Source organism: Dromiciops gliroides, chromosome 3, assembly GCF_019393635.1.
Source record: "Dromiciops gliroides isolate mDroGli1 chromosome 3, mDroGli1.pri, whole genome shotgun sequence".
NCBI classification, from domain to species: Eukaryota; Metazoa; Chordata; class Mammalia; order Microbiotheria; family Microbiotheriidae; genus Dromiciops; species Dromiciops gliroides.
In genome coordinates, this window is record NC_057863.1 from 456,926,094 (window position 1) to 456,941,172 (window position 15,079).

Below are 15,079 nucleotides of genomic sequence, written 5' to 3' on the forward strand. Positions count from 1 at the left end.
AAAGGAACACCTACCATTCAGATTTTGTTAGTGCAAGGCTATAATTCTCATTTGCCCATATTACATTTTACTTAGTATTGTACTTATATGTATGTCCCCCATTAGTAGAGTTTAACCTCCTTGACGGCATGTGCTGTGTTAATTTTTAACATTTGTAACCATTGGAATGATGCCACCTCATGGCTGAGCTTTCCTATGGTAGCTCTCCAGCAGGTTGGTGTCATTCCCCACACAGGCGCTGTGTCCCCAAGCCAAGATGATGGTGAAGTGCTCCTCATGCTGGTTTTTGCTGACTGTGGGGACCCCCAGCTGCCGGCTGCTTTGGGGAAAAGGGCTCGGGCACCCTGGGAGGGCACCATAGTGGTCTCTGTAGTCCGTAGGTTGAGCAATGCTGCCATCTCACCTCATTTGGGAGTATGCATCTCAGGGAGACTCCTGACATTGAGACCCAGCGTCAGCCTCTCAGGAATAAAATTTTACCCTTTAATTTGTACTGTTCCATTTCACACAAGTTCCCCTTCCCCAAAGATGATTATTACCAGATATTAGGAGTATCCCGAACTGCCAGCCAGAAAGAGAAAGGCCTAGATTCATCTATCTATTAAAGGGAGAGCGCATTTCTAGCTCTACTCTCCACCAAAGTCCTGATGAAAGAGAGCAAGAGAGTCGGCCTCACCCCTTCTTCCTCCCACAAGTAAACTTCACTTCCTGATGCCAAAGAAAAGCCACATGGCTTGCCCTCAGGCACCTTCTCCTCATGGCTGAGCTTTCCTACAGTACCTCTCCAGCAGGTGGCATCATTCCAATCATTACACATTGTATATCTTATTTCTTACAAAAGCTTTCTTCTTTTGCTGGGTAAATAGGAGAGAAAAAAGTAAATATTAGGTCATTGAAAAAAAATTAACTTATCTTTGTATATTCCCAGCACCTAGCATGTTGTTCAATCATGTCTGACTCTTCATGACCCCATGGATTGTAGCACACCAATACTGTCCATGGAGTTTTCTTGGCAAAGGTTTGCCATTTCTTTCTCCTTCTCTAACAGAGTTTAAGTGACTTGCCCAGGATCACACAGCTGATAAGTATATGAAGCCACATTTGAACTCAGGTTTTCCTGACTCCAGGCCTGGTACTCCATCCACTGAGCCAATAGTTGCTCCTCTAGCTATTATCAGAATACACTTTAGTAAATGCTTGTTAACTGACTTGTATGAGCCTGAAATAAAGCAGCTTGTAATAGGAAAATCATTCTGAATAGCTGGCAGTGCTTTCACTCAATACAGTTTTTGTTTTTTTGTTTTTCTCCCTGGCTCTTATTTACTAGATCTTAAGATGGAATCATAAGAATTTCCTCAGCGAGAGTTCAGAGTTACAGTTGGGCAGGGCCAAATCAGGCAGTTTCTCATGCTGTCATTCATTGAGCAAGGGTGGGTCTGGCAATTGTCATAAATATTTCAGTGATGTTGGTTCATTTGGCTTCCTGGTGGGACTTTGGTATCAAGGCAAAGGTAAAGGTTGACACTCAACCCTTTGTGATTTTCTCTAACAGAATTAGGAACCAATCCATGAGGGGGAAGTTTGAAAGGAGAAAACAGGTGAAAATGGCATCCCAAATTAAAAGATGACCTTAGCAGATGGCAGAGCTGAAAGATTCTAGGATTTGGTTTCCCACAAATTCTATTCAAATTCTAGCTTTGCCATTTTTCCCATGGGTTCAATGACCATATATAAACAAATGACTCCTAAATTTATATATTTAGTCATCCTCTCTCCTGAACTCCTGTCCCACATCAATAGCTGATTCCTGCTCCTCCCACATTTATATCACATAAGTATCTCAAAGGCAATCTGTCCAAAAAAAAGATTCATTGTTTTCTCCCCAAAATCTATCTCTCTTCCTAATTTCCCTACTTCTGATATGCCATTTTTTTTGGTGGGACAATGAAGGTTAAGTGACTTGTCCAGGGTCACACAGCTAGTAAGTGTCAAGTGTCCAAGGCTGTATTTGAATTCAGGTCCTCCTAAATCCAGGGCCAGTACTTTATCCACTGCACCACCTAGCTGCCCCTGTTTTTTTCTTTTCTTTTCTTTCTTTCTTTTTTTTTTGGATATGCCATTTTTCTAGGAACTTGAGTCGGCAGCCCTGGATTGGTCACACTCTCCCTTATTTCCTATATCTAATCAGTTGCCAAACTTTATCAATTCTACCTCCAATCAACCAATCAACAAACATTTATTAAGCACCTGTTATATCTCAGGCTCTGTGCCAAGCATTTGGGATACAAAAAAAAAAAAAGGCAAAAGACAGTTCCTGCCCTCAAGAACCTTATAATCTAATGGAGGAGACAACATACACACAAATATATACAAAGCAAGCTATAAATAGGATAAATAGGAAATAATTAGCAGAGGGAAGGTACTAAAAATAAAAGGAGTGGGGAAAAGCTTGCTATAAAAGATGTGATTTTAGTTGGGATTTTTTTTTAATGGGGCAATGAGGGTTAAGTGACTTGCCCAGGGTCACACAGCTAGTAAGTGTCAAGTGTCTGAGGCCAGATTTGAACTCAGGTCCTCCTGAATCCGGGGCTGGTGCTTTATCCACTGTGCCACCTAGCTGCCCCCTTCAATAGGGATTTAAAAAATCCAGGTAAGTTAGTAGGCAAAGTTGAAGAGAGAACCCACTCCAAGCATGGGGGAAAGCCAAAGAAAATGCCTGGAACTGAGAGTTGGAGTATCTTGTTTGTGGGACAGCCAGGAAGCCAGTGTCACTGGATGGAAAAGTGCTGGTGAGGGAGTAAGGTATAAAAAGATTAGAAAGATAGGAGGGAATAGATTATGTAGGTATGTAAAGCACAGGTGTGTAGACCTGTGCTTTAGGAAAATCATTTTGGTAGCTGAATGGACGATGGATTGGAGTGGGAAGACAGTTGAGGCAGGCAGACCCACTCACAGGCTATTACAATAGTTGAAGAATGAGGTGATGCCAACCTGCACTAACTAAAGTGGTGGCAGTGTCAGAGGAGAGACAGGAATATATACAAAAGATATTGCAGAGGTGAAATTGACAAGCCTTGGCAACAATTGGATATGGGGGTGGAGCAGTAAGAGATGATGAGGAGTCCAGGATGACCACTAGGTTGTGAACCTGAGGAACTGGGAGGATGCTGCTGCCCTCTATGTATCAGAGAAGGTTAGCAGTGGGGAGTGTTTAGGGGAAAAGATAATGAGTTCCATTTCAGACATATTTAGTTTTTTCTCCTTCTCTTCACACACACAGCCAGCATCCATGCTCAGGGCCTCATCACCTTTCACCCTGGAATATTACAAAAGATTATTAATTGGTCTCCCTGCTGCCATTTTCTCCCCCTCTCCAATCAATCCACCATACAGCTGCCAAAGTGAATTTGACTTTCCAAAGTTCAATTTAATTCAATTCAACAAGCTCTTATTACATACTCTTTAAGTTCAAAATATTCTTCAAGGTGTTAAAGATATAAAGACAAAATTAAAGTCTGCCATTGAGGAGAGCATATTCTACTGGAGGGAAAGGAGAATAAGATCATTCATAAACATTCATGGTACAAACTACAAAAGAGGTAAAACAAAATACATTTAAGAGGGAGAAAATACTAACCACTGAAAGGATAAAGAAAGGTTTAAATAGGAGAAATCACCCCTAAGCAGTTCTTTGAAGGAAAATGGAGATTTTAGGAGCTGGAGGTAAAAAGGGAGTACCTCCCAGACTTGGGGTACTACCTGAGTAAAGGTACTTGGGCCACAAATGAAATATCATTTATTCTATTTATTGGGAAAATAAGTAGACCACCTTGATTGAAATGGATCATGCCTGAAAGGAAGTACATGAAATTAGACTATAAAGAGAAAATGGGAGCCATTGTAGACAGCTTTTAAAAATCAGCTAAGAATATTTTTAAAAAATTATTCTACCTCAGGGGCAGCTAGGTTGCACAGTGGATAAAGCACTGGCCTTGGATTCAGGAGGACCTGAGTTCAAATCCAACCTCAGACACAACACTAGCTGTGTGACCCTGGGCAAGTCACTTAACCCTCGTAGCCCTGCCCCCCCCCCAAATTATTCTACCTCAATGCAATAGAGAGTCACAGACGATGTTTAAATAAGGGAATAATATAATCAATCTGGGATTATGGAATATATTTGGCAGTTGAGTCGAGGATGATTGGAGTGAGGAGAGACTAGAAGCAGGGAAACCAAATAGTAGGCTATTTGTAATAGACCAGGAGAGAGGTTGTGTTATTCTAAACCAGAGTTGATGCTGGATGGGTGGAGAGAAAGGGAGAGATGTGAAAGATGGCATTAACCTTTTTTCCTCCCACCAAATAATCTCAATTTTCAAAGTTTTGGGGTTGTTTTTTTTTCTGGATGGTGGGAGGAGAAGAATAGTAAATATGGAGTAGAAAGCTGATTTTGAGTCCCACTGTTGCCATTACTTTCAAAAGACCTAAGTTCTTATCTTCATTTTTATGTCCTTCCCCTGCTTTCCCAAACTATCTTATATTGTAAAGCTCAAAACGACTTTGCTACCCACAAAGAGGGACTATTTCTAATCCTTACTTCCTGTATGCTAGCCTAAAAATTTTACATTTGCGAGGTGAGGGAGGAAAGTAATGCCCAAAGAAAGAATTTTTTTAAAAAATCACTGTGTGTATCAAAAGCTAGATGCTAGAGATAACAATAGGATGAATGAAACAGTCTCAAATTTTGAGACTTTTCCTTTAATCTAAGGTCAGACAGTGAGGCAAGTGTCCAAATCAGAAGTCACCTTTTGACTAAAGATCTTCACTTAGCCACCCTAATGACTGTGTGACAATGCAGCCCTCATCTAATCCTTGTTTGAGCCAGTGAGTGTTATTAGTTTATAGGTGGTTTCTATAGACTTTCCTTTTTATGGTTTTCTTTGAGTTGGAACACACTTGCTAAATTAAAAAAACAACAACAACAAACTACTTACCTTGGTACTGCCCATGAAGATTTTTAGTTTTTCCAATTAAAAAATCACTAAATATTTTTATATTATATTTTAGTTGTTCTGATAAAAATCACTTTGCAAATCACTACAAAAACAAGAAATTGCATCATTTAAATTTTTTGTTCTTATCAATTTGATGTAAGTGGTGATTTTGTTTTCTTTTACAGAAATAATTTTGCCTCAGTTAAACTCAGAAAAAAGATCTGGATAAAAAAATGGAATCCTTAAGTCTCAGGTATTTTTTCTCACTAATATTATAATTTACTTTAATGTAGCATTGTGGTCAGCAATTTGTTACTTTTCCTGTGTACATCATAGGAAACACATCAAAATCACATTTTAAAGAACTGCTCTCTCATCATTTAATTGATCACCAATTCATTTGCAATATTGACTTTCTCTAGGACCCAGAGAGACTGCTAGAATTTACACCCAAATTTCTACCTGAATGAGTTTCCCCACCTTCTTAGTGATTGTACACCTGCCTTCCTTATAAGGAGAACAAGGAAGTGAATCATGTTGAAGTTGCTCTTAAGCAGGGCTTTTCTTCTTTACCTGTCCAGGTAGCCTCTGTTTTCATTTCAGTCTTAATGAAAACTTTTTTGTCCTTTCCATCTAGAGTTTCTGTTCAAAGCAGTGTAAGTAGTACTTACCATTTTCTGCTTCAAGAAAGAAAGTCTTTTACAATGTTCAACTTTGATCTTGTTATGTTGAAGGTAATTCACTTTTTAATCTGTCTGCACAGCGAGAACTGAAAACGAATGGGGATTGAATTGCTTTGCCTGTTCTTTCTATTTCTGGGAAGGAATAACCATGTTCAAGGTAAGACTCGTCAGCCTTCACATCCATTTCTGTCGCTGAATGTTTGACAACACTGTCTTTAACTAGATATGGGGAGCAGTTTCTGAATTGCTCTATCCCACAGACTCTGCCTTGGAGGGAAAATGCTTTAATAGACTTCGGATACGGGGCTGGGGAGCTATTAGGATCTGTTTCTCCGCGGTACCCTGAAGGATTACAGGACATGAGAAGTTGCTTCGGCACTTTAATACAAGAAATACAATGGAGTTGATGCACAAAAGAATTGATCGGTGTAGCTGCAAGGAGTATTTTGGAGAATTTAAAATATATTTTAATTATTTCTTTTAGCATTACTGTCAATGACCTCCTCTCTCTCCTCCAGTTGGAAACTTCTTGAAATGATTTGAACATACAGCAAATCAAATCACTCCTGTTAAGAATAACTTCTTTAGGAGAGTGGGAAAGACAGTGTCAGTCATCGGTTTAGGAAATCTCAGTGTGGAAACTCCCCACCCCCCCCCACCCCACTCCTGTTTGCAGATCAACTCATCTGCCAATTATAATGTTAGATAGTGGCTTGGAACACTAAGTGGTTAAGTAGCTTCTCTGTGGTCATTTAGCGAGCATCTGTCAAAAGTGAGGCTTGAACCCATGTCTTCCTAGTTCCTTGGACTCCCTTCCTCTACTACAACATGCTGTCTTTCAGAAATAATCTCAGAAGACAAAGAAATCCCAACTGATATTCTTATAATAATAAAAACTATTTACCAATATATTTGTCCTCACACATCTCAACTCTTTTTAAAAGGATGAGTATTAAATGATGATTAAAATAAAACATGATCATTAACATAAGGTAGGGGGATTTACCATAAATATCAACATTAATTTATGTAGAAAGTGAAAGTTCCATTAGAATTATTAACATTTTAAGAACAGGTTGCTGACGATTAAGATTAACTTCAACTCTGTCCTACTCCGTTGCTTGAATCACCACAAGTCTCATAGAGGGAATGATTGAATGCATCCTTAATCTCCTGCCTCTCTCTGGCTTTAAACACAGGGAGCTGTGCTGTGGGTAATGCAGAGACTTGTGAAGACTGCTTGCTCATTGGACCACACTGCTCCTGGTGTTCTCAAGAGGTAAAGCAAATGATCTCAAAAAATTCCCAACAGAAGTGTTTGTGTGAGCTTTTATGTTCATTCCATCAGCCCTGAGAATTGCCCTATAATCCTAGTGGCTGGACAAGTATAGCAGACCATCAAAATGCACATTAGCTGTGCTAGTAAGATGTTCATTTGGTTAATTTTAAGAAAAAATTGTCAGGGAAGAGATATTAAATTATTCTGGAAAATGCAACTTACCACCCTTAGCATTAAAAAAATTCTGCTTTCCCCTTAAAGTTCTTTTTATCAGCTTCATATGAAACAAGCCTGCCCCCAGGACAAGATGATCCAAAGGCATACTCAGCAATGGAACTGGCTTCAATGCTATGAACATCCTGCCAACCTTGTGCTTATGTGTCATTTGTTGCAACATGTAGGTTCAAAGAAAGGACTTAAAAGATAGGTATGGAAGAATAGGACTTCCTGGAAAATAGATTGTTCTAATAAAACTGCATTCAATTGCAACTCAGATATAGGAAGAAGGGCATCTAGGTAGCACAGTGCATAGAGTTCTGGGTCTAGAGTCAGGAAGAATCAATCATCTTCCCGAGTTCAAATCTGGCCTCAGATAATGACTAGCTGTGTGACCCTGGGCAAGTCACTTAACTGTTTGCCTTAGTCCTCCATCTGTAAAATGAGCTGGAGAAGAAAATGTCAAAACATTCCATATCTTTGCCAAGAAAAACCTAAAAGGGGTCACAGAGTCAGACATGACTGCAATGACCTAACAACATAAACAAAATGGAAAAACAGAACTTCTTGGAAAACATATAGTTCTAATAAAATTGCACTCAATAGTAGTTCAGGTATAGAAAGAACACTGGAGGGGCAGCTAGATGGAGCAGTGGATAGAGCACTGCCTTGGAGTCAGGAGTACCTGAGTTCAAATCTGGCCTCAGACACCTAACACTTATTAGCTGTGTGACCCTGGGCAAGTCACTTAACCCCAATTACCTCACTAAAAAAAGAAAGAAAGAAAAAACACTGCAGACTCAGTTTCAAATAATGGCCCTACCACCCATTATCTGTATAACATTAGGGGTTACCTAGCCTGTCCATCCCCCCGTTTCCTCATCTATGAAATGGTGATAGTAATATCTACATTACCTATTGGTGAGAAACCAACAAAGTAATCTAAGTAAGTAATCTAAGCACGATATAGAGCTATATGGGTTATACAAATTCTTATTGCACTTTTAAGCTTTAAGAGTTTAAACCTGCTTCACAACTTTTGGGATACCCTATATTAATAACAGCACTTTTCAGCAACTAATGAGTTAAATGAATCAGACATTGTCCTAGAGGAAAAACAAGGGGCCCCCAAAGGGTCATAGCCTTTGGTCAGATCCCTAATGTTGGAATGGTAATACTAGGGTAGCTCAGGAAAATGTTTCATGTTTACCCTCTAAAATGCAGTACGTGACTCTAAATATTATTATTCCCATATTACTAAATTATGATAAGTAAATGATTAATGAGATGAAGCACTCCTCCATTTGTACTAGAAGGGATTGCTGTTAATGTTTCCATTTCTATATATTGAATTGTATAAAGTGATAGTGTGGTTACTTCCAGAATGTGTAGTTCAAATATCTGTATCCTTTGGAAAGGGATCATACTAGAAAGGCAGTTGGATTCCAATCAGGAAAGAGATTTAAAAATTAAAACCCAGGGGCAGCTAGGTGGTGCAGTGGATGAAGCACTGGCCCTGGATTCAGGAGTACCTGAGTTCAAATCCGGCCTCAGACACTTAACACTTACTGGCTGTGTGACTCTGGGCAAGTCACTTAACCCCAATTGCCCTGCAAAAAAATAAAAATTAAAAATTAAAACTCAAATTACAATTTTATTTCAAATTCATGAAGGTCAGTTCAGCGCTATATAGCATCTTCCCTGGATGATCAAAGTCATGTCACTTCGAACATCCAACATGACATGAAGAAGTCTATTTCTTAGCCTGCAGTAAGTGCATTGAAAGCAATACAAATTGAAATTCTGAACTTTTATGCAAAAAAAAAAATCAGAAAGATCTTGATTATTCTCTATTCATCCCAACAAAAGGGTCATCCTTCTCTTCAAGGGCTCCTTAGGTCACTTATCACATCTTTACTCATAGGGCAGAAGTTCATCTGTTAGATCAAAGTGAGAAACACTGTGACAAGGGACTCACAGAATTCCCAGCGTGGTAACACACACACACACACACACACACACATACTCTCACTGGCCCTGACCACAGATGATACCTGATATGATGCCTCTGATCCACAAGTATGTCTAGACTTAGGACCACAGGAGTTTTATTTCCATATACTTTCAGACTGAGCCATAAAAACACAATCCCTACTGAAACTAATAAAGCTCTTCTTCAGGGAGTTAATTTCCCAAAGAGCTAGTTCTATCCTACCCTGACTCCCCATGTATTCCAATCCTACTTTTGATATTTGAGCTTGGAAAAAAGTATAATTGATATAAATTTCTATTTCTTTGTACCTATCGCTGTCAAAGCCCTATATCCCTGTGTGTGTATATATGTATGTGTATACATGTATATATATATATGTACACACAGATATACAAATTTGTATGTATATATGCACATGAACATATATATACATGTATGCATGGATATATGTATATGAGTATGTGCATTTATTATATGCTAAGCACTAGAAATAAAAAGGAAAAAAATGACAGTCCCTTGTCCTTACCTACCCTCAAGGAGGCTACACTTTGTTGGAGTAGGCAACATACATACAAAGGAGTAGGGCATCTAGGTGGTATACTGAATAGAGTGCCAGGCCTAGAGATGAGTTCAAATCTGGCTTCAGACACTTACTGGCTGAGTGATCCTGGGCAAGTAATTTCACCTTGCTGGCCTAAGTTTCTTCATCTGTAAAATGACCCAGAGAAGGAAATGGCAAACCACTCTAGTATCTTTGCCAAGAAAACCCCAAATGGGGTCACAAAGAGTCAGACACAACTGAAATAAGTAAACAACAACAAAAAATACAAAGGCGTATATACCACTAAAAGGATAAATCAATATACCATTCTAACATAAACAGATGGATAGATGGATCAAAATAAAATTTTAAAGTTGGAATTTTATTGAAGATAGCTCATCTTGGCACCATTTATCCTGCAAGTATGAAAAAAAAATACCTAGACTAAAAAGTGTTGTTTTGAAACCTTATTTTTTTTTGCGGGACAATGGGGGTTAAGTGACTTGCTCAGGGTCACACAGCTAGTAAGTGTCAAGTGTCTGAGGCTGGATTTGAACTCATATACTCCTGAATCCAGGGCCAGTGCTTTATCCACTGCGCCACCTAGCCGCCCCGAAACCTTATTTTTTAAAAGCAGTTTTTTGTGGCTATACTACTATAACAGTACAGTAGTTTTACTGACAGGTGATTCTTAGCACCAAAAAATTAGTGTTTTTTTAAATCTATAAATGTCCATATGGTAGCCCCACATGCAGATGTGATCTATCAGGCCAATAACCTAACTTCTTCATAGAATATGAATGAATAGACACAAAACCTTCCTCCCACTTCAATGACACTTCATGGTTTGCAAATCCAGTAACTGGTGGCCACATTTAGCACTTGCTAGCATGGCAGAAATTGGGTTCCATTCTGGAATACAGTGCACCCAGATCACCGGTTTTGACCAGCCAGAGAGAAATTATATTTGGAGCTCAGTAACAGCTTAATAGTCAAGAAGGGAAATCATTTTGCTGTCTAGCAATAGAAGGTTGTCTTTTACTCACTAGTACACTGAATGTGTACCCACATTCCCAATCCTTAACCTTGGAGAAAGGTCTGAAATATACTAAATAGGAAATATTTAAAGACCTAGAGCTTAAAGTCCAGGAGAGAAGCCAATGGTGCTATAAAATAATAATATAATGTCATGATATCTCCAACAGTAAATAGTACTTGATACTGTGTCAGGTCCTGGAAGTTACATGCTGAGAAGACACAGTTCCTACCTCTGGACAATTTATAGGAAATGGGTGATTTCCTCATACCTGAAATATATCTTTACATGTTAATAGACAGTTTAAGCCTACAGAAGATCCAGTATCTAACTACTGAAGAGATGCTTGAGAAGAGGAAGCAATGAAAAAACTGGTATGTGAAGCCACAATGTTGAAATAAAAAGGGAAGCTTTCTTATGTTACCAAGAATTCTGTCAATATTCTAATTTGAATTAACTTTGGATGTATAATAAATATAGTAGATGTGAGAATATTTTGATCCCTGAATGGATAGGGAAAGATGAATATCACATGTTGCACAAATCATGACCCATTTATTTTGTAAATAAATATTGTGCTTACTTTCATCCATCTTGGCTTTTCTTTTCTTTTCTAGGACTTTACCCATCCATCTGGAATTGGTGAAAGGTGTGACACTACAGAGAATCTTTTGGCTAAAGGATGTTTGCTGCATGCCATTGAAAATCCTACTTCCACAATAGAAATACTTAGAAACAAGCCATTGAGTAAAGGAAGTCAGAAAAATACTTCGGATATTATACAAATTTCACCCCAAAGCTTAGTTCTAAAATTGCGACCAGGTATGTTATAGCAACTTATTAATATGATGTTGAAGTCTCATAATTTCTTTTTTCCATTGATTAATATAACAGTTTCCAGTGTCACCTATACAAAACAGGCTGCATGTGTTTAGGCTTGTACAGCACTAATTATAATTATGAATAACAAATTATTCCTTTTCATATAAATGAAGACTAGCCAAAGATGATGTCTTTACTTATGTGGGTTACTTATATTCCTAGCATAGAATTGAAAAAAAAAACTTACCAAACAGCAACTGTGCCCTTGCCCTGTTTAAAAAAAAAACAACAACAACAAAAACCCCCAAAACTCAAATGCTCTTGAGATTTGTTTCACATTTCTTTGAGTATTTCAAGGCAGCTTCAGTCTGCCACTTGGTTTGCTTTACCTCTTTGAAACCACAGAAATCAGATTATCTTAAATCTAAATGGATGCTGGTTTTCCCAAGATGATATAAAATATCCTGCCTTACATGTCCTTTAGTAGCTCCATACATAACTAGTAAGAGTTTGCATGGGAATATAAGCTTATGAAATGTATGTCATTCTTAATACTAGCCGTTCATTTAGGAACTTCTCTCTGAAATGACTTAACACACTGGTCCAGTAACTTATCTGATACAAAGCTTAATGTGTTCATTTTTTTCCCCTGCTGTGGTTTTACAAGGTAATGAGAAAACATTACAAGTCCATGTTCGCCAGACTGAGGATTATCCAGTAGATTTGTATTACCTCATGGATCTCTCAGCCTCCATGGAAGATGACCTTAATACAATAAAGGAACTGGGCTCCACGCTATCCAGAGAGATGTCTAAATTAACAAGCAACTTCAAGCTGGGCTTTGGCTCCTTTGTAGAAAAACCTGTTTCTCCTTTTATAAAGACAACACCTGAAGAAATAGTCAACCCTTGCAGGTAAGCATGAGAGCTCTTGCATGTTTGTATGGGTACTGCTTTTCCATGGAAAGAGTCACCCTTGAGTTTCTACTGCCAGCCACTTTCTGGGTCTCTGGCATTCATCTGCTATTTGGAAAGTTTATTTGGCGTACTCTTGCTTGGTACAAATGTGAGGTCACTTTGATGACATTTACTAGCCACATGAAGCTGTAGAAACTCAGAAGATGCAAAATCTGAAAGGGTTCCTTGTACACATTTCAATGTGACAAACTTGGCTCCATTTTCTGGAAACGGGTATACCGGGCCCTCAATACAGGTTTCACTGGACTGTGATGAGTCCAAGAGATGCCTTTTCCCACAATGACCACCACTCACTGAGGTTACTTGAGCAATGGCCCACACCTACTCATAGTGTCTTGTTCAATCACTCTCACTATTGCTGAAATAATCTCCTTTTCTTTCAGCTTTCTGTGACTCATTTGGGGGAATGTGGGTTTTTCTAATTTATCTTCTGTTTGGTCCATTAACACCCCAACAACCAACAACTTTCAGTAGGAAAGTGATTCCTTTGATACCATTATATCATAATACAACTGTCAATTTAAAACATGGATTCTACACACATCTATCAAGAGAGAGAAATTACCTTCCTTGTGAAAGGTAAAGCATACTTTTAAATTTAATGTAATCCAAATTATCCATTTAAAAATGTTAACCCCTTTGAAATGCACAAAAGCACTTAGTATTTATAAAAACCATTTTCCAGGATCATATTGGCACTTAACATACATTTTTATGCATCAAAGTTACCACCATATATGAAAGAGAAATTTATACCTTGACACTTTAATAGATCTGTGACATCATTCATCTAACATGCCAGAGGCCCTCCTCTGATTGTTTTAATACCTCAAGGGGATCCCTCTGTTGTCTCTAATTCTCTTGACATAATTGCCCCCATCTCCTTTTCCAGTTATACTTGTCCACAAAAAAAAAGTATTTTCTCTTACTCCTACCCATACATCATCTATCATTGCGTGCCAGGGCCAACATAGATCCAAGCATTTCTCCATGTCCCTTTGGTGTCCCATAATTCCCAGACATATAGGATCACCAGGGAGTGAAAAAGAAAAACAAGTTCTAAAATACTATTTTCAAAACTATAAGTTGTTTTTTAACTGGAGCTCAGCCAAATAAAGTTTTTGATTCCTTGCACAAGACAGCTTGGCTGCTGGATGAATGACTGGCAAAGCCTGAGGATTAGGTGAAAACAGATTTCAAGGAGCACACCAATTTCTCAGTACTCTGACTCAATCTAAGGTAAAGGAAACTGTATGTGAACTTCCAGACTTCTAATTATTTAGACAAAACTATTAAACTTCCAGTGCAGATAGTAGCTTGAGTCCAAACAGTTTTTAGTTCTTATGTACATTTCTCTTTTCTGCCACAAAATACTGAAAGCAGTCCTAGCTAGGATCTGATGAGCTACTTCTGCCCCAAGGGCAGATTTGGATGAGTTCAAACTGAAGACTCTAAGTAAATAGTGTCATGAAGTTCATTATAATAGGTATAATGCTTTACTGGAGAACATAATTAAGCTAATACGCTTAATTGTTTTCAACATATCTGCTAGCAAAAGTATCTTGAATGAATAATGCATACTTATGAGCCATAAAAATTCAATAAAAAACAACTTGACTGATAAGAGATGAAAAGAACACAATTTCTCAAATTATAAAGGATATTGACTGAGACAAAACACTTCTTCCCCAAGGCCTTGGTGGCAGCTAGTCTTCTGGGTCAGGAAGGCATTCTCTAAGGAGCAGTAAGAGCTCCCATCTCTGACATACACTCCTCCAATGCCATTTACCCTTTTGCATTTTAGGGGATAATCTTACCACTCTTTTCCCCCATCTCTAACTATTGAAGTCTTCCCCATCCCTTCAGGTCTTATTGGTGCCATCTCTACCATGAAGTTTTCCCTGATCCAGACATCTCTCTAAAAATGTTTGTAAGCCCTGACATACACTTTTTTGGGGGGCAAGGCAATGAGGGTTAAGTGGCTTGCCCAGGGTCACTCAGCTAGTAAATGTCAAGTGTCTGAGGCTGGATTTGAACTCAGGTCCTCCTGAATCCAGGGCTGGTGCTTTATCCACTGCACCACCTAGCTGCCCCCTGCATATACTTTTTAGTTCTAGTTTATACCACTCATACTTGTATCAAAAGTTTTCCTCATCTGCAAGATTTAAAACCCTTTGAGGACAAGTATTCTGCAGAGAAGTTTCGATCTGACCTACCATCTTGGTATGTAGAAGGTCTTGTTGGTGTTGCACAAACACAGACAGATGATATCAAACTGGTGACCAAGGTGTGAAATAAATGATAGTAAAAGGTAGTCAAAGATGAATTTGAAACTATTTAAATGGCTAGGCCTAAAGAGAAATCATTAATGGCTACTGACAATTTGGAGGAAAGGCTCTACCGGAGAGCCCATGGACCTGTCTTTGGTCCTTTGCCATTCAACATTTTTTATGAGTGCCTGACTTGTTGTTGTTGTTGTTCAACATGTATGACTCTCTGTGACCCCATTTAGGGTTTTCTTGGCAAAGATAGTGGATT

At 38.6% G+C, this 15,079-nt stretch overlaps 1 protein-coding gene across 1 annotated transcript in view; it reads left to right on the forward strand.

Moving 5' to 3' along the window:
- The window catches only part of ITGB6 (integrin subunit beta 6), a 200,395-nt gene that overhangs the window by 91,544 nt on the left and 93,772 nt on the right, over positions 1–15,079 (forward strand). The window contains exons 2-7 of the mRNA XM_043994397.1: positions 5,180–5,247; positions 5,417–5,650; positions 5,758–5,834; positions 6,877–6,956; positions 11,360–11,564; positions 12,232–12,478. Of these exons, the coding sequence (XP_043850332.1) occupies positions 5,774–5,834; positions 6,877–6,956; positions 11,360–11,564; positions 12,232–12,478 (593 nt within the window). The 5' untranslated portion in view covers positions 5,180–5,247; positions 5,417–5,650; positions 5,758–5,773. The remainder of the gene's footprint in view (positions 1–5,179; positions 5,248–5,416; positions 5,651–5,757; positions 5,835–6,876; positions 6,957–11,359; positions 11,565–12,231; positions 12,479–15,079) is intronic.